We start from the raw sequence: 26,364 nt of genomic DNA on the forward strand, positions 1-26,364 counted from the left end.
CCAGGGCTTTAAAGGGGGAGGGGCACATGCCTCTGTACCTGGCTGCAGGGCAGCGGAGTAAAAACTGCTTATCAGAGCAGTCATGATGGGCATTGTGGAACATGTCCTGGAGGACACTTAAGTGACATAAGCAAGCAGCGTCTACACTGGCACTACATGGCTCTAACTTTGTCGGAAAAAGCTCTATGCCACTCGTCGAGATTGTTTTATTATGTCGGTGTAGCAGAAGAGTAAAATCAGCGCGAGGAGCATTGTGTGTACACCTCCACTCTTTTGTCAACAAAATCTGACTTTGGTCAACAAACCTGTGTAGTGTAGACAAAGCCTGTGTGAGACTTTCACTCTCCTCTTTGTCCTCAAAGGCCCAGGCGACAGCAGACAAGGATGAATCCAGCTATACAGCAGACAAAGAATGCAGGTGAAGTGTATAGAAATTGGGAGCTGCTGTGGAAAAAAAGGCAACTGGCCATATAGAGCCAAAGGGGAAGCAGAGAGCCTGAAGAGTCCCACAGCAGCAGACACCCTCAGTCATATGTCCTATAGGTTACAGGGAGCCTGCAATCTAGAGGCAAGAGGCAGAGGAAGGAATTTGCTCCTGAGAGCAGAGCCAATGCAGGGGATGAAAGGGTTGCTCCCTACTCCTGCTATGAGCAGGGGTTTGGACTAGATGACCCCCTGAGGTCCCTTCCAACCCTGATATTCTATGATTCTACTCAAGCTCTCTGATCTCTCATGACTCAGGAAAAGGAGGCAGATAACTCCACTTGGTTGCCTATTCTCCTATGACTCCTGGACACCAGCTTCCCAAACTATCATCAGTCCATTCCCTCTTGCATAATTCACATCACAACCCAGTCCCAAAACTAGCTGAGCTCTTTAGGGAGAAGCACTCTTGCCAACATCCCAGCACAGTAGCTAGTTCAGCATGTGCTGTCTCTTGTCAGCTCCCTGCCCCAGACAGAAGGAGCTCTCCAACAATAAAGTAGAGGCAGGATTGGACAAATCCTAAATATAATCTGATATTAAACTACAAGCCAGCTACAAACAAAACATCAGACTAGGTTTTAATTTTTTTTAATTTTTTAATGTTTTAATAACGTATCGGTGAAAACGAAGTGAGGCCAACTTTTAGATTATGGTAGTGCCACTAATGACAATTGGTTTGCTAACATGGCAATGATAACCTTCAGGGAGAAAGCGACCTCACAGCCAATAAGAGTAACAGAAAAATGTTTGGGACCCTTCTGCATCTTACTTAACATAAGCACTAGGAGTCTGAATTGAGTTAGCGGCTTCCAAGAAAAGGATCTGATGTGTCAGGCTGTGCGCGTTGTACCTTCTCCCTATCCTCCTTTCTCTTTCATCCACTCTGCCAGCATGCTTCTTCCCTTGCAAACGCCAACACAATTCTATATGCATTATTTATTGGTTCTGCTAAGTCATGCAGTGGGATAATTATTTAAATAATTGCAGTGATACTTTGCAATGATTGTATTAGATGTTATGTGCTCTATTATTCTCCCCGATTTTCTTGGGACTGCTTTTGATGCATGGTTTGAGCACAGAAAATGTATTTTTTCCTCATCATATTAAAAAAATGTAAACTTTAAAAACCTCTGTTTAGGAGTAGAGTGTTAGAAGTGAATTTTAAAAAGAGGATACCAATATGAAAGATGGTATTTTTAATAAAGCCAAAATTAATGCATTATTTAGATTTTCACATCTACCAATAACCACTGAACACGAGCTGGTTTTGCAAAACATCTAATGAAATGTTAGGAAAGTTATTAAATTCTTCTTTGTGATTTACAGGGCTTCATGTAGCATAACACTGAAATATGTTAAAGGTGAGATATCTACAGAATTTCTATTGATTAGCAAAGAATAAATTAAATCAAGGCATATATCCTTGCTTTAACAGCACAATATATATTTTACTGGGACAAATACTCAGTTGACAACAATAAGCGCTCTTCTAATCAACAAGTACTTTCAGTCTCATCCAAGAACTTAACGTGATGTAAGTTACATTCTAAAACAGCCCAATTAGACACTTAAAAATGGATTTTTTAATTAAATTTTAAAAATTATGTTTCCTTTCCCCAAGAATACTCTTTCCTGCTACATAGTGATGAGATGACGTGGACCTAGCAAAAAAAATTAGTGTTTTCCATTAGAAGTTTTATGGATCACACTACATGAATTTAAAAACAAAAACACAACCCAGAAGATCAAATTTAGTAAGGGTACACTGATATCCCGCTTTGCCCCAAGCCAGAAATTTTTCTGTACAGGAACATCATTGCTGCACACACTGCTTCTCAGTTGACCAGGCAGGGGCAGTAGCATGGAACTCACAGACTTCTATTCTATTCTGTCCCACTCTCATGATTGCCCAGGCATGATTCTCTGCAGCTGGGAGTCACTGTCTATGCCTACGATTAAGGCTAAGATTTTGTCATGGATATTTTTGGGAAAGTCACAGACAAGTCACGGGCAATAATGAAAAATTCATGGAAGCCCCTAACCTGTCCCTGACTTTTACTAAAACTGTTCATGACAAAATGGGGAGCCTGGACATCTGCCGTGGGCTGGGAGCTCCAGGGGCCCCCACCACCCATGGGGGCTTGGAGCTACAGGGTCCCACTCCTACTGTGGCTTCCAGCTGCAGGGTCCCCCCTGCCACCAGGGTGGCGGGGAGCAGGTGGGGGCTCCCCACTGCATCCCCCATGCCGCCCACAGTGGCAGGGAGCTCAGGGGATGCCCTGTGCCACCTGCAGTGGCGGGAAACTCTAGGCGTGCCTTGTGCCACCTGCTGGCGCAGTGGCAGGGAGTCTGCCTGCCGTGGCTGGGAGCTGCAGATGGCTCCCAACGCCTGGGGTTGCGGGGATAACCCGCAGCTACCTGCCTCCGCAGGCGGCAAGGGACCCTGCAGCTCCCAGCCAGTGCTGGCTGAAGTCATGGAGGTCTTTGGAAGTCACAGATTCTAGGACATCTGACCTCCGTGACTAAGTCACAGCCTGCCTTACTTATGACCAAAGGGTATTTGAAGTATAATGGTCAGACAGGCAGTTCACAGATATAGAAAAACTACTTATTTCTTTTATATTTTTCATTTGGTAATCTCCTGTGGACTCAGATCAAAACTCTTGAACTTAAATACTTAGCCTGATTTTCAGAGATGCCATGAATCTGCAACTTCAACTGAAGTCAATGGAATGCCTAAATAAAGATATCAGTTCTTCAGTTAAGACACCCAAACCTAAATATTTTGGTCACAGTGTACAGCAATAAGAAATCTGTTTGGGGGCATTTTTAAGTACTCTAGTTCTTTAATTTGCAGAAACCATGTAGAAAAAGCTTTCAAATATATTAAGAGTGCCATGCTTTGTTTGAAATTTTACTTTTGGCTAATCTGGTTGAGCCTCTGTCTGGATAATGTACTGTTCCTTACCAGTGTGCGTGTCAAGTAACTGTGCAGAAAGTTATCTAACAGAACCTCAGGATTAAGGCCATATTTCAGACTCTGGTCTTGCAAACTGGACCATAAGGATGTACTCTTACACTCACTCAGAACTCCACTGATGCTAAGGCACCTTAGAGGTACAGGGGTCTGCCTGCATGAAACAGCTTACAGAATCAGAGCTGATGTGTCTAAGGTTTTTTGGCAATTTAAAAGGAATGAAGTGTGGCTTCCCCCATCTATTTCCAGATGTGATTTTATTATTTGTATTTGTAAGTAATGATCCTTAACTGTTCCCAGTATAACATACTGTAGTACCATCTTTAAGCAAGTGTATTACTCACTCCACTTTCCAAGACATAAAACATACAACCCTCCATCTACCAATCATATACCTATTTAAAAGTAAGTGTGAAACAGTACAATAATATATAATACAAATTATTCTGAATTTTAACTCCTGTAACATGTTGGAGAAATTTCACTGCAGTCCATACAACAGCAAAATTCTAGTGGATAAATCCAACTTGCACTTTAAACTATTAGCCATGCCACACCAAGAATAATTTAGTAGGTGATCATCCCCAGTCCTCTTGCAGCCCAGGTGACGTCCCAGTCACTTTAAAGGCGTATTTGCATAGGTTGGGGAATGGAAGGTCCAAAAGTTGCTTCTAAGTCTAAGCCTACTTGCATTTATTTCGGATGGGGGGCAGGGGGAAGGAGAGGGGGAGACTGAGGATCTCAAAGCACTTTACAAACATTAAACAAACCACACATCAGCCATTTGTGGCTTGTTTTGCAGATGGATAAACTGAAGCACAAAAGAAGTTAAGCAATTGATTATGTCAAAGCAATTTAATAGAACATCCAGAAATGTCCTTTCTTGACTCCTACTTTCATGCTCTTAGCTCTGACCATTCCCTCTCTTGAGCCTCCCAAGCTGTAGCGCATAACATTAAGACCACGCAACTAATCCAACTAATACTCTTGTTAAACTCCCCTATCTTCTTTTGCCAGTGTTTATACTGCGGGAAAGGGAGAACAGGGGAGGAAGAAAGAGGGGGAGGGAAGCACACACACACACAAAATCAGACATCTTTGGACACTTAGCCTTCTCACACATGCAAAATTTTCAGCCCTTGTCTCTTTAGGCAGGACCTCCCTAAGACATCAAGATACTTTGGAAACAAAACTCCTCCCCTTGGTCTGCTCCTCATTGAGGCAGCTGGATTTACCTTTACACTAATCCCCAATGAATGATATCCAGTAGAATATACCCAAAATATATAGTAAGTTTCTGATATCTTGTAATGGTAAAAGGTGCAAGAGGTTTCTGATAAACAAAATTTGAAAATAAAATAAAACTAAAACAAAAACAAAGTTTAAACAAATAAATGCAGTATCATGAGTCAATAACTCAGGCTCACATCTTACAAAGCTTTCTAGTATGCTTTATTACAGGAAATGATGAACCTGACAGTAAATAGTTTGGGTGATAAGCTGAGTCCACCAAGAAAACTACTCCATCTCTAACCCACCATGATTGAAACGGAGTTCTGTCAGGCTCCATTATAATAGCAGTTCTTTGACCTAGAAGGCTGGATTTAATCATCTGCTGTCTGCCCCCATTTTTTCTTTGAAGAACGTTTTGTCACTCCATGAAAAATGCATTGGCCATTGGCCAACAGGAAGCTTTTCCTCAGCAAAGTGAAACTAACAAGAATCAGATCAGTTTCACAACCACTCAAAATAAGGGCTAGGACATGTCAATTTCACTCTGATATTTGAAGTTGTTCATAGAACAATATAAAAGTGTGGGTGACTTGGTTTTCTTTGGTGGGGCGGAAGAAGGTGGGGCTGACAGGGAGAGAAAGGCGAATGAGTGGCAAACTTCCCCAAGAACACTTTTTTTGCAACCAGTCAAAGTTGTAAAGGTTGGGCTGACAGGACAGAGACTCCCTCTCAAAAGTCAACAGGAAGTTTCAAAATAAAAGATATATCCCTTCTTTGTATTTATCTGGCAGCTGCAAGTCAAAATTACTATGAAAGATGAGCCCTAGACGGGGGTGTCTTGGAAACTGCACTCTTGGGAAAACATCCAATCTCAACCAACCAACATCCCCATCCCCTCCCGCTCCACACAGGGTTCAAAGCAGCCAAAGGGACGCACTAGGCCTCTCACCTCTGTGTTGCCCCACACCTTGCTGTGATGCTCCCTTTCTTTGATTCCTAGCTCAAGCTAATAAGAGTCTGGTTTTCAAGCCCTGATCTTAATCGTTTATAGAAAAGGCACCAAAAATAAGTTAATTAAGTTGTTTTTCTGATGTTCCAGTATTTAAACTGTCCGTAAAAAATAAACAGATAACCTGTGTCCACCACATTCTTGAAACTGATATTATTTGTCCCAACAGGAAAATGTACACTTAATTTGTGCTGTCCTTTATTACATCCAACACCCCAAGTTAAGCTATTTGTAATTAATTTGCCAGTAAAAATCTCCCCCTTTGGAAAACGTTGCTTATAAACAACTCTGGGTTTATAAAGAAAAAAACTGAATATTCAAAAGCTTTAAATAAGCAATTTACATTATATGTTTTTGGGTGGGGGAGGGTTGGGATGGAGAGAAGTTTTTAAATGATATGACCCTATTCAACAACCCTATTCCACTTCTTTTCTCTGTTTCAGTTTCCACCAAACTGAGTATACTCAGTTTAAAGATAATTCCTTACTGTACTAGATTACTTGAGTAACATGTCCACAATTCTTAGTGACACAATAAAGCTTTATGGGGACTCAGCTGTTCCCCGATACAGGTGTTTACAATTTTATTATAACTTTACTATATAAGCAGAATGCATAATGTTTCATTGAAACATTAAATACAACTTATTGACAAGCCGTTAGCTACAGTCACGTATTTTAAAGAGACAAATTACTCCTGCTTTATTTTTTATGTTTATAGTAATACCAGGCCAAAAATTCTAAAACTGCTAATACTTGAAATAAAATTTTGAAAGTATTTTTAAAAATAGCCTTCCTCCTTCCTCTGATATAAAACTGTGACTGGAATCCTCAAATTTATTCCTAAATTAAGTGTATAAAAGCAATTTAAAAACTACATATCACATGTCACAAACAAAGGAAGGTTTGCAACTTTTGGACTTAAGCATTTGTTAGAAATATTTGTTTGTGACATAGTCTTGCCTCTACTAAAGAGCATTTCAATAAGGCTCATTAAATATGTTATTAAACTGAGCAACACACCCACTCTTACTATATTTAAAAAATGAAAATAGGAAAAAAACCCATTTTTCCAAAGTACCTAGAACAACATATAATAGAAGCAAAGGGATAGCAAAGTTTCTACACTATATTAACATCACAGAGGAGCAGCCCTCCCCACCACAGCTAATGCCATGCTCCATCCTAGAGGAGACAAATATCTGCACTAGCTGATGGCCCTGTGATGGAGTCAATCGTCCATCAATGTATTGCCTCTTCTGTTGAACTCTCAGGAAGAGAAAGTGTTCAGTGCTGCTTCAGAAAAAATCAGTGCAAGCATTTTCAAAATCAGAATGCCAAATACAGCAGCTCAAATAATTAGATCCAAATATTTGAACAGAATCTCAGAACACAGCTTCAAGAGCTTGAGCATACGTGAATGCACTGTTCAACTAAGAATAAATAAAGTTATATGCCCTCACATGCTTCTGGATTTTACACAGCTACAAACAGGGAGTAAAACCCTTTGTACATAAATTAATCTATATAGAATTACATTCAGCCTTCACATCTGATCTCAACTAATTAGCAAATGGTAAACTGGGGATAATTAAGAAAAGACTAGTTGATCGCCTGACATTTTTAAACTGTTTTTTTCACATAGGCTCAGAATGCATTGGATATTACATTACCTTGATGGCCACTAAAGATGGGACTGAGAGGGAAATATAAAAGTACGAGAATTTATATTACTTTACTATTAACCACATATAGAACATTTTTATATTCAGGTAGGCCTCCACCCTACACTCATTAAAGTCATTGCAAATTTTGTCATGGGTTTAAACAGGAGCAAGATTAGACCTCTAGTCTGTCTTCAACATACATCAGTTGATGGTCTCAATTTCCAAACCTGCAGAACTTTTGTAAAATAATTCAAACGAACTAATCCTGGTCCATCTACATCTCCTAACCAAATCTGTTAGAATGAATAATGGTTAAGTTACTCTGCCTGTTATGTCTGAATATTTTATGTAACATCTCCCAATATAGGTCAACTCCAGATAAATGAAGCCACCAACTTAGTTCAGAAAATAAACAGTATTTCAGATTCCACTCAGTCACACGTTTACCCACTATAAAAAGACGACAGTTTTATCATAGGCAAGACAATTCACGTCATTCAGCACTTCTGCGTGTTACAAAGAAATCTATCATAACTCTTAAATACTGATGAATACAGCCCTGCTTGTTGAAAGACGCACAAGTCTAAGGATTTATTCACTGTTTGTCCTTAGGTAGAATGCAAACTACCTAACGTTCATAACAAGAAATAGAGCATGCTTTGAAGAAAAGATAGTCTAAAAGGATACCATGGGCTTTAAAGCAGCTAAAACCTGTGTACATATTTGAACCCAAGTTGTAAAAAGGATTCTTGGGGATTTCAATAATTTCAAATTAAGCATGGCAGTAAAGGAGATAAAGAAAATACATTGCTACATTTACCTAAAAGTGGAGGCTTCCCATCAAAACACCATAAATTATAAACTTTGATCAGATACACAAAAATCTATATTCATATCGGTCAGAAATGTGATCAGCTCAAAAATTTAAAAAATCCTGCGCTTCTATTGCAATTTCAAGCTTGGAGTCTCAAAAGTGCATTACAAATATTAAGCCTCAACACCCTTGTAATGCAGAGCGTTATCACCATTGTACAGAGGCAAAGGTAGGAAGGAAGACTAGGGCCAGGTCTACATTACAGACCTATCTCAGTATAACTATGTCGCTTGGGGGTGCGAAAGATCCACAACCCTGAGCGATGCAGTTACACCATCTACTCAGGTGGTTAAATCAGTGCTATGTCAGGAGGAGAGCTTCTTCGGTAGGTGGATTAACTATGCCGACAGGAGAAGCTATCCCACTGGTATAGGACCGTCTTCACTGAAGTGCTACAGCAGCGTGGCTGCACCGGTGCAGCTGCAGAGCTATAGTGCTTTATGTGAAGACGAGCCCTAGCAGAGTCAGGGCTCAAATCCAGGTCATCTCCTAAGTACCACAAGTTCCTTGCTTTAACTGTAGATATATCTTTCATCTCATTTCATCTAGCAACAACCATTTGTAAAAAGAATGCTGACCAGGGACACACCAGGCCCACTTCTACTTTCAGGCCTTGTCTACACTACAGAGTTTTGTTGACGCAAGTTAAACCGACAATCAAAAAACAGTATAATTACACCACTTATACGTAGTCACACTACACTCCTTCTGTCGGTGGAGCACGTCTACTCTTGGTGCTCTACCACTGACAGTGAGAGCAGCGCACTGTGGGTAGCTATCCCACTGTGTTGCCTGCCACCTTCTGCAGCTAGGAGTTGTGGGAAGGCAGAGTGGATCGCAGTGCATCATCGGTGTAGGCTCAACATGCCATGATGTAGTTCTTTCTGTCCCAACATTCTATGGTTTTCCAACTACGTTTCACAGTATTTTTTAATGGCCCCTGTTTACTGTGCGCTCGCCATCACTGTCTGAAAAGATGGATCCACACAGCTCTCTACTGTTGTGGTCACAGTTACGAACATGTCTCAGATGGTCACGAGTTCCCATAAGTTCCCAATCTGAACAGGAATTAGAGTTGCCTGACCTGCTGTATGCCATGGGAAAAAAACACCACCAGATTACTTTTGGCATTCACGGAGCAACTGAACACAGTGGACCATTGCTTTTGGGCTCAGGAAACAAGCACTGAGCGGTGGGATCACATCGTTATGCAGGTTTGGAATGACAAGCAGTGGCTGCAGGATTTTCAGATGCAGAAAGCCACCTCCCTAGAACTTTGTGCAGATCTAGCCCCAGGACTGCGGTGCAAAGACACCAAAATCAGAGATCTCCTAGCAGTGGAGAAGCGTGTGGCTATCGCTGTGTGGAACCAGGCAACTCTAGACTGCAACCGGTCAGTCACGAATCAGTTTGGAGTCGGGAAATCGAGCGTTGGGGCTGCGGTAAGGCAAGTGTGCAGGGCATCCTGCTATGAGGGACAGTGACTCTGGGCAATGTGCGTGAAATAGAGGATGGCTTTGCGGCAGTAAGATTCCCTCACTGCAAAGCTGCGACAGATGGCACACATATCCCAGTTTTGGCTCCAGACCATCTTGCAATGAAGTATGGCAACAGAAAGGGCTAATTCTCTATGGTACTGCAGGCGCTGGTGGATCACCGGGGTCATTTCACCTATATCAACGCAGGGTGGTCCAGGACGATGCATGATGCACACATCTTCAGGAACACTGACCTGTACAGAAAGCTCCAAGCAGGGACTTTCTTTCCAGATTAGAAGATTCCAGTGGAGGATGTTGAAATGCCCATAGTGATCCTGGGAGACCCCGAGTACCCCTTACTCCCATGGCTCATGAAGCTTTACATGGGAAACTTGAAGCGCTCCTTGCTGCTGTCCAACAATAGGCTGAGCAGGTGCAGAATGCTAGTGGACCATGCCTTTGGAAGATTAAAAGCACGCTGGCGCTGCCTTTATGGCAGGTTAAATCTAAATGAGGAAAACATTCCCATCGTCATAGCAGCCTGCTGCATGCTCCATAATATTTGTGAGGCTCAGGGTGAAAAGCTTCCCCTGGTGTGGACCATGGAGGCTGATTGCCTGACCGCTGAATTTGAGCAGCCAGACACCAGGGCTATTAGGGGGGCACAATTTGAATCAGGGAGGCTTTGAAGCAACATTTTTATAATGACCACCAGTAATGTATCTTTCTATACAGTACTCTGCCATGCTTTAACAACTTGCCACCTTGCATGAAAATTGTGAGGATTCCTGACCGGGATTTATAGTCAGAAAATGATCAAACTAATACTATGTATTACTACCAACAGAAATCACCATGTGTAGAAGACAAAGACTGGTTATATTTCAGAGCTTGTTTTTATTAAATAACAACTAACACCACACACACAAGGTTTGATGGGAAGGAAGATAACAGTGAGGGGCAGTGTAGGCTCTCATAGCTATGTGCAAGTCCAGCTATCATTTTGGAAGCTGTCCGAAGGGGTGAAGTGAATGGAGTACTAAGATGAGCCAGAAAGTTGCAAGGAATGTGTAGGAGGAGTTTGGGAAGGGCATGGAAAGCAGTTCTGTATTGGCTCCGAGGGGGAAAGGGGGGGTGCACGCATGTGTTATCATTGGAGCATGATTAGCGACTTCAACATCTCTGTTTGTTCCTCCATCACTTTTATCATCCACTCCCAGCCCTTTACAATATGCTTCTCTCTCCTTTCTGTCCTGCCTTTCCTCCATGCATTACTCTTTTTTCGGCCTCTGAGGATTTGAACACCTCTTGGAACACAGCCTCCTTGCACCGCTTTGATCACTTCCTTATCGGGCAGCGGCATTCTGCCGGTGTGGCCTTCACAGGAACCCCCTACACCAGGGGTTCTCAAACTGTGGGTCAGGACCCCATTTTAATGGGGTCACCAGGGCTGGTGTTAGACTTGCTGGGGCCTGGGGCCAAAGCCCTTCAGCTCTGAGTGGCTTCAGCTCTGGGTGGTGGGGCTTAGGTTACAAGCCCCCCTCCTAGGGCTGAAGCCCTTGGGCTTTGGGCCCCCCACCCCGGGCGATGGGGCTCAGGCTTTGGCTCTCCCTGCCAAGGCAGCTGGGCTCGGATTTCCCCCGCCCTGGGGCAGTGGGGCTCAGGTGGGCTCAGGCTTTGATCCCCCACCCTGGGGTCGTGTAGTAATTTTTGTTATCAAAAGGGGGGTCACGATGCAAAGAAGTTTGAGAACCCCTGCCTTACACATCTGCAGAAGCACAAGAAACAATACACAGAAGCATGGTTGTTAGTTCACGCACAGCATTGAATCATTATAGTAAAATACACATCTTTTTACATACAAATCACTTTCTCACTGTCCCTCTGCAAGCACACATGTCTGCGAATGCCCTAAACATGGTGAGTTCGGCCCGGGTACAAGTTGGCATTTAAGATGGGGCAAAGGGTCTAGGTGTTTTCTTTAAGGTCATAAGTGCAGGCGACTCGGGACAATATTGTAAATTCTGCCACCTTTTTCCACAGGCAGGGATCACTGAAGCCGATATCTCACTCCTGAGAATAAGCAAGGATGCAAGGGTGCATCTCCCGCACGCTTGCAGCTTCAGACCCTATGCTGCTTGCCTGTGTACTGCTTTGGTCTCTACACAAGTGATTGCCAAGTGGCGCAGGAACAACAGGGGAAGGAACAAAGCAGCTCTGCCAAGGAACCTTCGGCAGAGGATTGGCGAGTACCTCCAGGAAAGTTTCCTACAGATCTCTCTGGATGAGTCCCATGAAATCTCAGTGTGTGTTAACACACTGCTGTTCCGCCACACTGCTTAGTTGCGCAAAGGAATGCGGAGCACACTCAAACACAGCTAGTCTTGTACATTTCTGTCCCTTCACCCACTTCAAGAATATAAAGGACAGTTCTCTCTCTCATAATCGAGCAGCATCAACTCAAAAAGATCACTTACCAGGGCTCTCCTCTCCTGCATCATGCGTGCCAGAGACAGACAGCTGGGACTAGGCTAGACCCTCCAGAGTGGAAAAGAGGTCCTGATTCACCGTGCCACCAGATGACCCTGCCATGTACTCCACATCGTCCTCTAACTTGACCTCTTCATCCATGAATTTGTCCTCGGGGTTAGGTCCAAGGTCCACTACCTCCAGCCTCACCAAAGTATCCACAGGGCTCTTTGCAGTGGAAGTGGAGTTGCCACAGAGGATGGCATCCAATTCCTTATCAAAGCAGCAGGTCTTCGGCGCAGCACGAGAGCAATGGTTGGCCTCCCTTGCCATCCAGTATGCCTGCCTCAGCTCCTTTATCTTTTCACAGCACTGCTGCATGTCCTGTTCATAGCCCGTACCCAACAAGCCATGAGAAGCCTGTCCGTAGATGTCAAAGTTCCTATGGCTGGAGTGAAGCTGGGACTGCATAGCCTCCTCTCCTCACAGTGCCAGCAAATCCAACAACTCAGGTGTGCTTCAGACGGAATAGTGTTTGCTATGTGGAGCCGCCATGATCAGCTGGGAAGATGCTACGTGAGCTCTCCATGCCGAGCAAACAGGAAGTGAAATTTCAAAAATCCGTGGGCCTTTAAAGGGGGAGGGGCAAATGCCTGTGTACCTAGCTGTAGGCCACGGGAGTTCAAACTGCTGATCAGAGCGGCCAGAATGGGCACTGTTGGACCCCTCCTGGAGGCCATTTTACAGCAACATAACCAAGCGCGGTGTCCACGCTGACACTTATGGATATATCTTTGCCGCAAAAAACTATGTCTCGTCAAGGTGGTTTTATTTTGTCGGCAAAGCAGGAGAGTTTTGTTGGCAAAAGGAGCATTGTAGTGTGTACACTGCCTCAGAAACACAGGCAAAACCTCCCATGACAAAAGGGAAATGCCCCACGGTACAGTAGGAGTTGTACCCAGGTATTTAACCAATTCTATCATGTTTGTGTCAGTTTTGATTTCTCTGGTTGGAGCAAAATTTATCTGAATTTTCTGAAGATACCATTCCTGACTCCAAAGTGAAAACAAGGAAAAATAGACCCACTTTCTCAGTCCTTAACTGAACGTTGGGAATATCAGAATTCTAATGCAAACTGATGTGGTTGACAAGCTTATTAGTATGTCAATATCCAGAACGTGCTTCTAATTTGCACCTGTTTTATGGAAGGGCTGATGCTGTGTTTAGGAAATAAACTGAAAGGACTGGCTGTGCTTATAGATGCAGTAAAGATGTGTGAGTAGAGCACTGTTTGTTTGTTTACAGAAATATTTTGTTTGCACAAAGGGTTGACAGATGTAGTAAGCACATACAGCCATAGAGTGGACTTAGGCAGACGAGATAAGCCAAAAATTTCACAATTTTCTCCCTCCTCTGGGATACTGAAGATTTGCTTAGCATAATATATGAAGAATAGTAAATAGATGTTTCTGTGATTTTGCTGAGTGCTCAATAGAAACCAAAAAGAAAAGGAGTACTTGTGGCACCTTAGAGACTAACCAATTTATTTGAGCATGAGATCAAGCAGCAATAAGTACAAGTTGTCCCTATCTGTCTGTCTAAAATATGCATACCTAAAATAAAATTTAAAAATCCACACAAGTCCTTTTGTAAAAGTGCTTCCATCCAGGAAAGCCCAAATTCTTTACTGTACCTTAGGAAGGGGAACAGCAGGACAAAGACAAATACTATGCTATACCTAGAACTGCTACAAAAAGTAGTTGTATGCATAGCCTGGGTAAATTTTGTTCGAGGTCAAAAGCTGCTCATTACAGAAGCACTGCACACCTGCCAAGTGACCTACATTGTGGAATGGAAACCTACTGACCTACAGAACTAGCTGAATGCCCACAAAGTAGGTCATTGGGGTTCCTCTCTTTAAAAGGAGTGTGTAATCATTGTGAAAGTGACATGACTGACTACATATATGTAGAGACAAATGTATGTGTTTCATGCAGAGGAGCAAATAACCAAATGAGAACAGTTAGGTCTTCACTATGAAATTAACTCAAGTGTTCGGCACTACGGTCTAAGCACCCAGGTTAGCCTAACCTGGGTATAAGCAGCCACACTGAAAAGCTATACCCATTACCAGGTCCTCACTTATGCCGTACTCAGCTGTGTGTGTGTGTGTGTGTGTCACTATGGCACATCCCAGGATTCTTTGTGCTGCAATATGTTGAGCCGCTCTATGATGCTTTCCTACTGAATTGTAGAAGAACTTTTCTGTCCTTCTGGACACACAGGGTGGAATTGTGGGAAGGCACTGGAGGACTATCAGCATGAGTATCAAGTATGAGCCCAAGTTAATTCTGCAGAAAAGACATGCTCGAAGGAGGTGACAGGATCTGGCAGTTTCCTAACTACTTGGTATAGTGTACACTTGCTGCCTATTTCAGGTCCACGTGCGACTGGGTCCCAGTAATTTAAAGGGCCCACATAAGAGATCTTTCAGGGTGCACTGCATAGAAGCCAATCTCATATCTACTCAGCTTTCCAGTTTTTTGACCAGCCCATAGGAAAGTGAAACAATCAAGTCAGTTTAAGAAAAGCATGCACGGAAAGGGACTTTGCCTTCCTCTGTCTTCACGTAGTTCCAACACAAGACTCTATAGAGACACAGAGGGAGCTGGTGTCCAGCTGATGCAGGGCCTGTTTACAAGGAGAGAGGAAAGATAGATTTTTTTTTTTTTTTTTTGGCATGCTTTGGTTTCAGTACCTCGGCTTGAGAGACAAACCAAGATGAAGGGGGGCCATCTGGCGCTGGAGTAACAGGCTATATCTGTGTATATCTGGCGCTGGAGTAGCAGGCTCAATGCCAGGGGCAGGGGCTCACCCATGGGAGCCTCTAAGGTCTTGTTTTCACTAGGAATAAAGTTAGGTCTTTTACACCTTAAGCTTCCCCCTAGCGTTTACCTCATCCTGCTAACACATGAAACAGCCTGCTGTGTCCAAAATAGAATTTTACCATGTCAGCTAACATAGAAAAAAAACCTCAACATTTTCCCAGTGGAAATGTACCCCAAAAGCTCTATTTATTTTGTTTGAATAAGGTGTTCAGAAATGGGAGGAGAGGAGTAGAGAATGGAGGTAGAAAATAAACATCTCTGCCAGTCAGATGGCACCTACTGTATTAATCACCTGTAGCATTTCAGATGCCCAAGGCTGGGAGCTAAAAACATCCAGGGAGGGGATGTGGGGTGTCTCCTGGCATGCTTATTTGAATGTCAATACCCAGGACACACTTCCTGTTCAGAGTTTTAGCTCTGGGAAAAAACCTGAGCGGTTCAGGCCATGTTTGTGAACATCCAACATTTTCTGCCTCACAATGTCAGATTTGTGGAAGGTTCTTCCTATTTTTAGCTCCCCAATCACACTGGGTTTGCCAACTCCATTGTGGTTGGGGAGCTAAAAATAGGAAGAATCTTTTTACAGGGGTACAGCTGTAGCATATTAAGAGTATAGAAATATACTTATGTTGAAAAATCAAATGAATTTTAATACATGTGAAAGACACTTAACTTAGAGCTAAATGAAAGCAGCTTGCTTCTAACTACATCATGACTACAGAGTGAAACAAAAATCTTCAGGAAAGGATGGCCCAGCAATTAAGTCAAAAGAATGGGACAACAATTAGAGTGTAGCCCCTAATTCCCAGAACAGAACTGGGCTACCTAGCAACTATTACGATGAGCTCAAGACTGAATAAAAAGAGCCACACAGTGATGCATATTTATACTGGATAGAGCAATTTAGATTTTTGTCCCAAACTACAGATTATTAATTTTGTATCAAATGCTTTTATGTATGATCCATAACCAGTTATTTCCAAATAAGGATGTAATGGAAGCATTGTAAATCTGTGTTTCATAAATATACTACACTGAAATGAGAGATAAGATCAAGATTCTAATACCAGACACGTATTACCCTAAGTACAACAAAGATATCCAATCAGATCTCCAAGTGCATACCTGTGTCTACAAATACTAGTGATAAGAACCACAGAAATGCCTATTCATAAACACACATACCCTCTTCAGGATATTTATGGAGCAAATTGTTGCTCTTTTATTCAAAAGTCACTTACTCTCTAGAAGAAGATGGCAAATTGCTGCTCTCACATTTTTCAGTGTACAGAGAAGACTCCAATCACTGCAACTTGATAGGAAAAGCCCTGCTTTGGGAACAGAGAAGCAAAGAAGGAGCCTATCCTAAAGGGTTAAGCTAGGAAAGTTATCACCCTCCCACATTTTCCCCAGTCACCTGAGCAGGAAAATCCCAGAGAATGATCAATATTGTTGTTAAATACCACTTTTCTAGGAGTACCAGCAGCAGTGTGAAACGAATTATGAACAGGGGCAGGATTCTCAGGTATGATCACTCAGCTGGGAGAGGAAATGCCCAGGAGATGGGGGGTGTGTGTGTGTGAGAATGCAACATGTGCAAACCTCAAAATAGAAACAAAGGGAGAGGACTGCCAGTACCTTTAAGAGAACTAGTTGGAAACAAAATGGACTAAACTCTGCCCTCAAATAAACAACTCGTATTAATATCAACAGGGGCAAAATTTGGCCCTAAAATGTCCAGATTAAATATTCCTTCTATATTTTGAAGTAGTATTGGGTACTGGAAGGGTAGTGTGTGTTGAGCAAATCTCCCCAATAGCAGAAGTTTTAATTCAGGCCCTAATCTCTTTTTAGCTAACAGGTAGCTATACTAGCACAAACCTCTTAGTAGATGCAAGTAGACTTGCCCCAATGCAACTTTCCCTGGTTTGAAACCAAGATAAGCCATGTTATCTACCATAAGTCACTTTTTACACATGTGCACCACATCTACACTAGCAGTTCACATTGATGTGGCTATACCAGTATAAAAACCCCAGTGTAGGCAAAGCCTCAGCCTACTTGGCTTGATGTTACTATTGTTCAGTCAAGTCAGCTTTGAAGTTTTCACCTTACTGAAATGAATGTTGGATTGTATGTAATTTGCACCTTTGTTTCTTTTACCGTTTATCGGAAAATTCCTTAGAACACTCAATACTAGATACATTTATTAAAGTAGAGGGAGATAAAATTTAGAAGTTAAAAAGTGAGAAGATAACTTGTGAAAGTAAATGGTTGCATATTATGACAACTCTAGAATTTACATCAATGTTATGTGTTTAAACCAAGCATAACATTTATGAATTCTCCTGGGCTGAACGTGGCCCCACACATTTTAAAAATATTATTTTGTAACTTAAATATTTACAGGGGGTCCACTGAAAAACACTGTTCCGGTACAGATTAATAATTAATAGTCTATCTTGGTTCTTCCTGTTCATTAGCAAATTCGTAAGTCACTGTATTTGTACGTAAAATTCCCTTTTTAGGCTCCTAGGGAAGGGACATTAAATCAGAGAATAAGTGAAACTTCTCACTGAAGCCAGTCACCCCTCCCACACAGCAGACAAGGATTATATCAAGTCTGTAAAAATGTACACAATCAAAGTTAAAGTCTAAACTAGTTCACAAATCAGAAAACATTAATCTGCCAAAATAAATTCTACAGCAAATCACTGACTTCACTGTGGGTTTTTTTTTTTTTTTTTTTAAAAGTCACTTTGGATTCAAGTAAATCTGTTGAAACTGGGAACATTTTAACTGCACACAGTTAAAGATGAAAGACATTTGCTTCTCTTCATGTCTTTGAAAAATATTATGAATTTGTCCAAATTACTTTTAAATATAAAGCAAAATACTTCAAACTTTAGTGAAACTCACTAGCTTTAAGTATGGCTAAATGACATCAATTTGTCAAATTATATCTTAAGTTGCTGATCCAATATCTCAGGTTAACCACAGTTTTATCTGGATAAAATTTATATAAAATCACTCAAACAGATTTCGTCATCAAACAAAAGTATTCTGAGTAATAAATCGTCAGCCATAAACCACTACACTTCCTTAGTCACTTATGAAAAAACTCTGAAGAGTTTCCCAGCTATTGACTTATACGTCACATACAGTAACACTCAAAGCCAAACCACAATAAAGAACTCTGACCTCTGAGGTCTTCTACATAGGCACACAAACAGAAGTGCACTCACAATAGTCAGTGACTACTACTTTCAGTTGAGTACTCGTAAATGACACTAAAGCAAAACTGTATGATTTTTAATGGAGTATCCTGTACCATACATACTTTCAAATTCTACAACATAAATCAAACAGCGGCACACAAAAACTTAATGCACTCAAATGCACACAAACTTAATATATTCTAAATTAAAATAAGCTGTCCAGAAAAAGTGCTAATGGGAAAATGCTTTATGATGTTCCAGACCCAATGATCACATTTGCAAATTATGTAGCATTTCTTAACCTAAAGTTGTCTCCTACAAAACAATTTTTCATTCTTAACTGGAAGAGTAATTGTTCTGGCTGAACAAACATTTTCAAATGTATCATTTTCAAAAAAGTTTTATATGGATTTTCATTTCTCAGAAAGTACTGTGGTCAAATTGAAAAGATCTCATAAGATACACCAAGTTAGTCCATGCACCACCCACACTTGGATTCCTAGTCTCATTTAGACTCCCATCCTGCAAGCACTTATACACATGCTCAACTTTATGACCATGATTACATTCACTGATTTCAATAGGACTACTCGTAGGAGTAAAGTCAGGCCTTAACCCTCCAGATGGATCCATTAAAATATCCCACAAAAGCCCACAGCACTTTGCCCAGACTCAGAGATCCACCTGAAGAAGTTAAATTGCAGGACTGGAGAGTAATAGAACAAAACTTAAAGATTTAGGTCCACATTCAAATGGCTTTATATTCTTCATATTATCATATCTAAATTAATGATACGCCAATGATCAGACAATTTATCTCAACACTTTTCAGTACACACACTTTAATCAACATGCAATATAATTAAAATATGCTAGTTACCTAGTGGAGTGCTACAATACTACACATAGCTGTCATGGTCATGTCACCCACAGGCTCAATGGCCCAAAAGCTTGGTCCAAATTATAAAAGAAAAGCTTAGCACTTATAAAAAGGCACTTTTATTTTGTTCAAAGCACTGTACAAACTAATTGAATACATTTTTAGTCTCCTTTGTCAATCAACTCAAAACACCAGAAGTCTTCAAGCAACAGTCTGCTCACGAAAATGTCTCTCAGCATGCAAAGAGCTTTACTTAAAACACTGTCTTAAACTTTGAAAAAAATAAGAATATAATCTTTCCTTAATAGAAAGAGACAAAAATATGAACTCTTCAAATTTAGGAATGTACTTGTACAAAATATAAAAACATTAAAATGAGTCAAAGGCATCTGAAAGATCTGCAAACAAAAAAGCAGTTCCATGTTCATAGCCTAGCCCAGGGGTTGGCAACCTTTCAGAAGTGGTGCACCGAGTCTTCATTTATTCACTCTAATTTAAGGTTTCATGTGCCAGTAATACATTTTACAGTTTTTAGGAGGTCTCTTTCTATAAGACTATAATATATAACTAAACTATTGCTATATGTAAAGTAAATAAGGTTTTTAAAATGTTTAAGAAGCTTCATTTAAAATTAAATTAAAATGCAGAGCCCCCTGGACTGGTGACCAGGACCCTGGCAGTGTGAGTGCCACTGAAAATCAGCATGCGTGCCGCCTTTGGCACGCGTGCCATAGGTTGCCTACCCCTGGCCTAGTCCTAACTCTCACTGTCAAGAGTAACTTTCTAAACCCAAGGGGGGGGAGGGGGAGAAGAATCATGTGTACTCATTTAACTAGAGTATGACAGTCTCACTGTCTTGCAAAAACTTCCATCATGCAGAAAGAACCAACAGTTAAAGATTTCAGAAAGCCACGACTTCCACATTAAATTTCTGTGGAAAACCAACTAATTTCAAATGACAATAGAATTCAAAGATCAACAAGACGAGAGGAATAAAAAAAAGTTGTTTCTGTGGCATCTTTAGTTTCAGCTATTTCTCTTCACTTCCCTTATCCCCCAAAAGGCATAACAAATATTTCCAACAGAACAAAAATTGTTTCCCCAAATGACAGAGAGAAATGTCTATCCAAATCAGAATTGAAAGGGTTTAAAAAAAAATGAGTCTTTTTATCATCATCAAATGGAACACACAGAAAAAAACATCAGGTCACTACCATGCCTACAAAACAGTTGTGTCCAAGGTATACTTAAGCATTGAAACAGAATTTAAAACAACATACAGTATTAAGAGGAGAACAGGGGAGATTATTTCCTCTAAAGGAAATAAAATACTGAACGCACTTCAAGGTAGCAGGTAAAATCAACAAGACAGAATAATTATGGATTAAAGAAATATTTTAACGTATATGTATACCTTGTGGAGGTGCCTTTCCTGACATCGCAGATGCTGCATTTGAAGGCTTCAGCACTGTTCCTAAAGGTGCAGACACTACAATCCCAAAAGCCTTCATCTGCTGCAGGTTTTGCTTGCCTTTTTGGCCTTGAGGAGAGAGTGTGCGTGTGCGTATGTGTGTATGGGGAGGAGGAAAAAAGGAGGAGGAGGAAGAGAGGAGGAGAAAAAGAAAAACACACACATTAGAAACCATATTATCAAGCAGTGAAATCCAGTGCATTCTGTAATTCTCAACTTGCATCGCCAGACTCCGTTTCTCTTCCTTGCCTAAAGAGTCATCAAATATCTGCTATTGGGGGCGAAAGGGGGGGCACTATTATAAAGCAGTAATCCCACACCCCACACACTTTGCTTTATCCTAGCCTTCGCCCCCCCCCCCCCCACACACACACACACTACACACCCTGCATTAGCTAACCACCACCCCACACACACCCTGGAAGGAAAGAAACTGGGGGGGGGGGGCGTTTCCCCTCAATCTTTAAACCCAGACAATCGATTTTCACACAAACAACAACGGTTACCCAGTGAACCTGGGAGGGCGAGACTTGGGCAGGGGAGGGGAGAGACAAGAGGAGCCCGTCTCCCCCCTCACCCTCCTTTTTTGGAGAGGGGTGGGTGGTGAAGACTTGAAAAGCTGGGAGGCGTGTTCCCCCCCACCCCCATGTCTGTCTGTCTCCTCCACCTTGTTAAATCTCCCTTTGTCTGGGAGAAGTGAGGAGCGGAGGAGAGTGTGTTTGTGTGAGGGAGAGGAGCCGCCATAGCTGCTCTCACACCAGCTTAGCCCTGGCACCAGCAGCAAGGAGACACAAGCCCGTCTCCCTCCTCCTCTTGCCCTCACACGCTCCCTCCATCTTAGGAGCCTCGCGGCTGGCGAGCAGCCCCCTCGCGCACCGCGGAGAAGCTGGAGTTGCTGTACCTGGCTGGAGGGGCGCAAACAGCCCCCCCCCCGCTGCCTCCATCTTAGGAGCCCCCCCCACTCTTCCCCCCTCCGCCCCAGCCACACAAGGGCCTAGGCGCCCCCAGCACCCAGACAAGAGGGGAGCTGCCCGCTGAGGGAGGCCCCACAGTCCTCCCCTACCCCGGCCGGCCACCCTCCCTCCATCTTAGGAGCCTCTCCGCCGACCCGCCCCCGGGGCTTCCCCTGGCTGGACCCCCCGGGAGCCCGCTCGTTCCGTACCTGGTCGGGCTCTTCTTGTCGCCCATGGTCATGGATCGGGGCCCCCCTGCCCTGCGCGCGAAGGGAGAGGAGACGGGTCGGGGCGGACTCGGTCCAGCGGGCTCCGGCTGCTCCTCAGCCGCCGCCGACGCTCCAGCCGCTGCCAGGCTCCGCTCCAGACTAGCAGCGCAGCCCGGCTCCCTCCCTCCCACCGACCGCACGGCGACAGCGGGCGGAGCTCGCCGCCCGGCCCGGCCAATCCGGGCCGCCCGGCCTTGGGCTCCGCCGGGGAGGGGAGAAGGGACGGGAATGCGCCCCCCCCCCACCCCCAGCTCCCCGCTCTCCACCCGCAGGGCGGCGGGGCCCCAGCCGGCAGCCCGCGGAGGGGGGGAATGTGCCACCCACCCCCCCCCGAACCACCCACCGGCGGGGGAGAGGGGAACGTGCTCCCCAGCCACAGGGCAACGTGCCCCCCGAGGGGAATGTAGCCCCCCCCGGGGAACGTGTCCCCCCCCCACAACCAGCCACCCACTGGGGAGAGAGGAACCTGCCTCCCCTCCCGGGGAACGTGTCCCCCCCCCACAACCAGCCACCCACTGGGGAGAGAGGAACCTGCCTCCCCTCCCGGGGAACGTGTCTCCCCCCCCCCCCAACCAGCCACCCACTGGGGAGAGAGGAACCTGCCTCCCCTCCCGGGGAACGTGTCTCTCCCCCCCCCCCCACAACCAGCCACCCACTGGGGAGAGAGGAACCTGCCTCCCCTCCCGGGGAACGTGTCTCCCCCACCCACAACCAGCCACCAACTGGGGAGAGAGGAACCTGCCTCCCCTCCCGGGGAACGTGTCTCCCCCACCCACAACCAGCCACCAACTGGGGAGAGAGGAACCTGCCTCCCCTCCTGGGGAACGTGTCCCCCCCATAACCAGCCACCCACTGGGGAGAGAGGAACCTGCCCCCCCCCGTGGGGAACGTGTCCGTCCCCCCCCCCATAACCAGCCACCCACTGGGGAGAGAGGAACCTGCCTCCCCTCCCGGGAACGTGTCCCCCCACCCCCAACCAGCCACCCACTGGGGAGAGAGGAACCTGCCCCCCCCCCGTGGGGAACGTGCCCCCGCACAGCCAGCCACCCACTGGGGAGAGAGAAACCTGCCTCCCCTCCCGGGGAATGTGTCCGTCCCCCCCATAACCAGCCACCCACTGGGGAGAGAGGAACCTGCCTCCCCTCCTGGGGAACGTGTCGTCCCCCCATAACCAGCCACCCACTGGGGAGAGAGGAACCTGCCTCCCCTCCCGGGGAACGTGTCCCCCCCATAACCAGCCCCCCCCTGTGGGGAACGTGTCCCCCCCCCCATAACCAGCCACCCACTGGGGAGAGAGGAACCTGCCTCCCCTCCTGGGGAACGTGTCGTCCCCCCATAACCAGCCACCCACTGGGGAGAGAGGAACCTTCCTCCCCTCCCGGGGAACGTGTCCCCCCCATAACCAGCCACCCACTGGGGAAAGAGGAACCTGCCCCCCCCGTGGGGAACATGTCCCCCCCCCCATAACCAGCCACCCACTGGGGAGAGAGGAACCTGCCTCCCCTCCTGGGGAACGTGTCGTCCCCCCCCCAACCAGCCACACACTGGGGAGAGAGGAACCTGCCTCCCCCCACAACCAGCCACCCACAGGGGAGAGGGGAACCTGCCTCCCCTCAGCCACCCGCAGGGAGAGGGGAACATGTCCCCCAAGGGAACATGCCCCCAAAACCACCCACCCACTGGGAAGAGAGAAACCTGCCCCCCAGCTACCCTGCAAGGGAATGTGCCCCCCCCAGCCACCCACCCACAGGGGAGAGAGGAACATGTTCCCCCAGCCACAACCAGCCAGTCACCCACAGGGGAGGGAGGAACGTGCCCCCCACAACCAGCCACCCACCCGAAAGGGAAAGGGGAACGTAGGCAGCCAACAACCCACCCACCCGCTCCAATCAGGGGAGAGGGGAATGTGCCCCCCGCCCCAGCCAGCTGCCCACGCATAGGAGAGAGGGGAATGTTCCCCACAGCCAGCCCTGACCTCCCCAAAGGTGGGCCCAGGTAACCCAGGAGAGGGAAAGGGAGAAAGGGAGCTCCTGAGACCAGGTACAGAACAATATGCTAAACCAACCAACGGGGAAGGCACAGCCTGAGCCCAGGGAAGAGGGTGCTCTTGAAAGACAGCACAGTGGGGTCTGTACCCACCCAAAGCAGGGTAGAGCCACCCCATGGGAATGGTGGGGTGGGGGACAGCAAGGCGGCTTGTTTCTAGCTGTAACACAGTGGCCTGCCCCTTTAAGGAGCCAGGATGCCTGGGACCAGCCAGGCCTGTTCTCTATAAAGGACAGAGAGGTTAGTTGGCAGCAGTTCCAGAAGGTGAGGGGCTCTGCAGTAGGCCCTGAAGCAAGGGGGTTGACAGGAAGGGTGTGTCTTCTTTTTTGCAACTGCTGTGTTGTAATGGTTTTGCCTAAGTTTTATGTTGAAAACTAAGCCCTGGGGCAGGGCCCTGAAAGTCTCAGGTGCTGCTCTGAGTCCTTCCTAGGCTGGGAGACAGGCCAGCAGCCTATGCCATCCAACAGCCCTAGGAGAAGAGACCTGTGAATGTGCCCCATCCAGTTCTGCTATCAGGGGCACAAAACAGCCCGGGGGATGGCCTCCCCCACTGAACCCAAAGAAATTTTACCGCCCAGGGCCGGGAGGATAGAGGCTTCCTGAGCGAGAGTAAGGTCACAACCCCTCTCCATCCAATGCAACCAGAGGGGACCCCAGTGAGCCCAAGGGAGAGTGAAGCACTGTTTCCCCTAAAAGCCCTCCTCCCCACCCAACTAGGAGTCCAGCCAAGTGGAGAGAGAGTATGGGGAGAAGGCAAGGGGCACTGTGTCCATATCCAACCCACGCAGAAAACCAAGAGCTAGCCCTGGGAAAAGGCAGATGGGAGTCCTGATCAAGGAACAGAGGATATCTACTCCCATTCCTTCCCTATAGGGACCAGTGATGGGAGATCTTGGGAGAGGGCATTGAGAAAAGACCAGCATCACCCTCAGTCAGCCCAGTGAAAAGGGGACTTGTGCACCATGGCAGTGGGAGATGTGCTCACCCTCCCATCCACCAAAAGGAGGGCTCAGTGAGAGCGGGGGAGAGAGGGAGGTACCCACACAAAGGATGATGCAATAAGCCCCAGGGCAAGGGAAGGAGAGTCTACTCCCATGGGAGCAAAGTTTAGTATCTCAGAGTCAAGGGACATTAAGAGGAAAGCCGAGCAGGTATATCCCCATTCCCCTGCCGCACATTCGCTCAGACCCTGCAAAGGGCAGCATAGCCAGCTCGGGGGAAAGACGGGGCCGTTCTCTGTCCTCACACACATATGCAACCTCATGGACTTCAATGGAATTTGCCCTGATGTAATGGAGTGTGGAATTTAGCCTGGAAAGAGAAGCAAGAGTGTAGGGAGTGCCTTCGGAGAGACATCCATACTTGAGCCCCAAATCTCCACTTCCCCCTCTTCCTTCTCTCTATTGCTCTTTGTGGTGAATCATAGACCCACACAGATACTTGACTATTGCCTTTATGGCATATTTGTAATTTCTTAGCTTTTCAAAAGTGACATTCACATTTGTTCATGATTGACTCATGAACCATTTGACATTCTTTAAAAACAAAAAGGGAATAGAGAGTAGCATATTCAGCACAAGCTGTGCATCCTCTCCCCTTCTCCTAACGCACAAGCAAAGGGCAGTGCAAAGGGGTGCATCTATAGTGGTATTAGCCACAACCATATTTCTGCACCAATGTAGTTGCATAGTGGAAGCTGTGTAGTGTACACAGGCATTTTTATCACGTTACCAGGGTTAGATGATGCACTGGCAAAAATGTGTGTCTACATTAACAGCCTCCACTGCTGGAAAATTACGGCTGCCAAATTTGCTAGTGCAGACAAGATCGCAAGATGCAACATAATCTAGAGGGCCAGGTCTACTCTTAAAATTTAGAATGACCTAGCCACATCATTCAGGGGTGTGAAAAATTCACATCCCTGAGCAACTTAGTTAAGCTGACCTAACCAGGTAGATTGACAGAAGAATTATTCCATCACCCTAGCTATCACCGCTCAGAGAAGTGGATTAATTATAGCAATGGAAAATCCCCTTCTGTTGATGTAGGACACAGCTACACTATAACGCTACAGCGACACAATGGCAGTGCCACGCCTGTGCCACTATACGGCCTGTAGTATTAGCCTAGGAGAGTTTAAGTGGCACGCACTGAGCCATACCCAGCAATCCAAAGGGAAAAAGATCAGTCAGCAAGAAGGCAGGGCTTGGGGGTGGCAAAGGAAGGCAGGGCTGGAGAAGTTAGCTGGTGACAATGCACCCCAAAAATGGGAGTTGTTTCATGATTTAAAAAACAAACCCTTGTAAATAATGACTTAAGGTAGCATATGCTTGTATCGGGAAAAGGCGAGAGTGTGGCTGTGCTTTGTACTTTAAAGCCTCAGTGACATAGGCTTATCCATACGTGGTGAAAGTCCTGCCCACGTGCCCATTCAAAGTCAAGCCCTG

The 26,364-nt window shown here is 45.2% G+C and overlaps 1 protein-coding gene across 1 annotated transcript in view; it reads right to left on the reverse strand.

Annotated features, from left to right (window-relative positions):
- The window catches only part of RYBP (RING1 and YY1 binding protein), a 65,810-nt gene extending 43,789 nt beyond the window's left edge, over positions 1-22,021 (reverse strand). Inside the window, exons 1-2 of the mRNA XM_074957497.1 lie at positions 21,812-22,021; positions 20,593-20,718 (exon numbers count right to left, since the gene is read on the reverse strand). Of these exons, the coding sequence (XP_074813598.1) occupies positions 20,593-20,718; positions 21,812-21,843 (158 nt within the window). The 5' untranslated portion in view covers positions 21,844-22,021. The remainder of the gene's footprint in view (positions 1-20,592; positions 20,719-21,811) is intronic.
- Positions 22,022-26,364: the final 4,343 nt, after the last annotated feature.

This window comes from Natator depressus, chromosome 7, assembly GCF_965152275.1.
Source record: "Natator depressus isolate rNatDep1 chromosome 7, rNatDep2.hap1, whole genome shotgun sequence".
NCBI classification, from domain to species: domain Eukaryota; kingdom Metazoa; phylum Chordata; order Testudines; family Cheloniidae; genus Natator; species Natator depressus.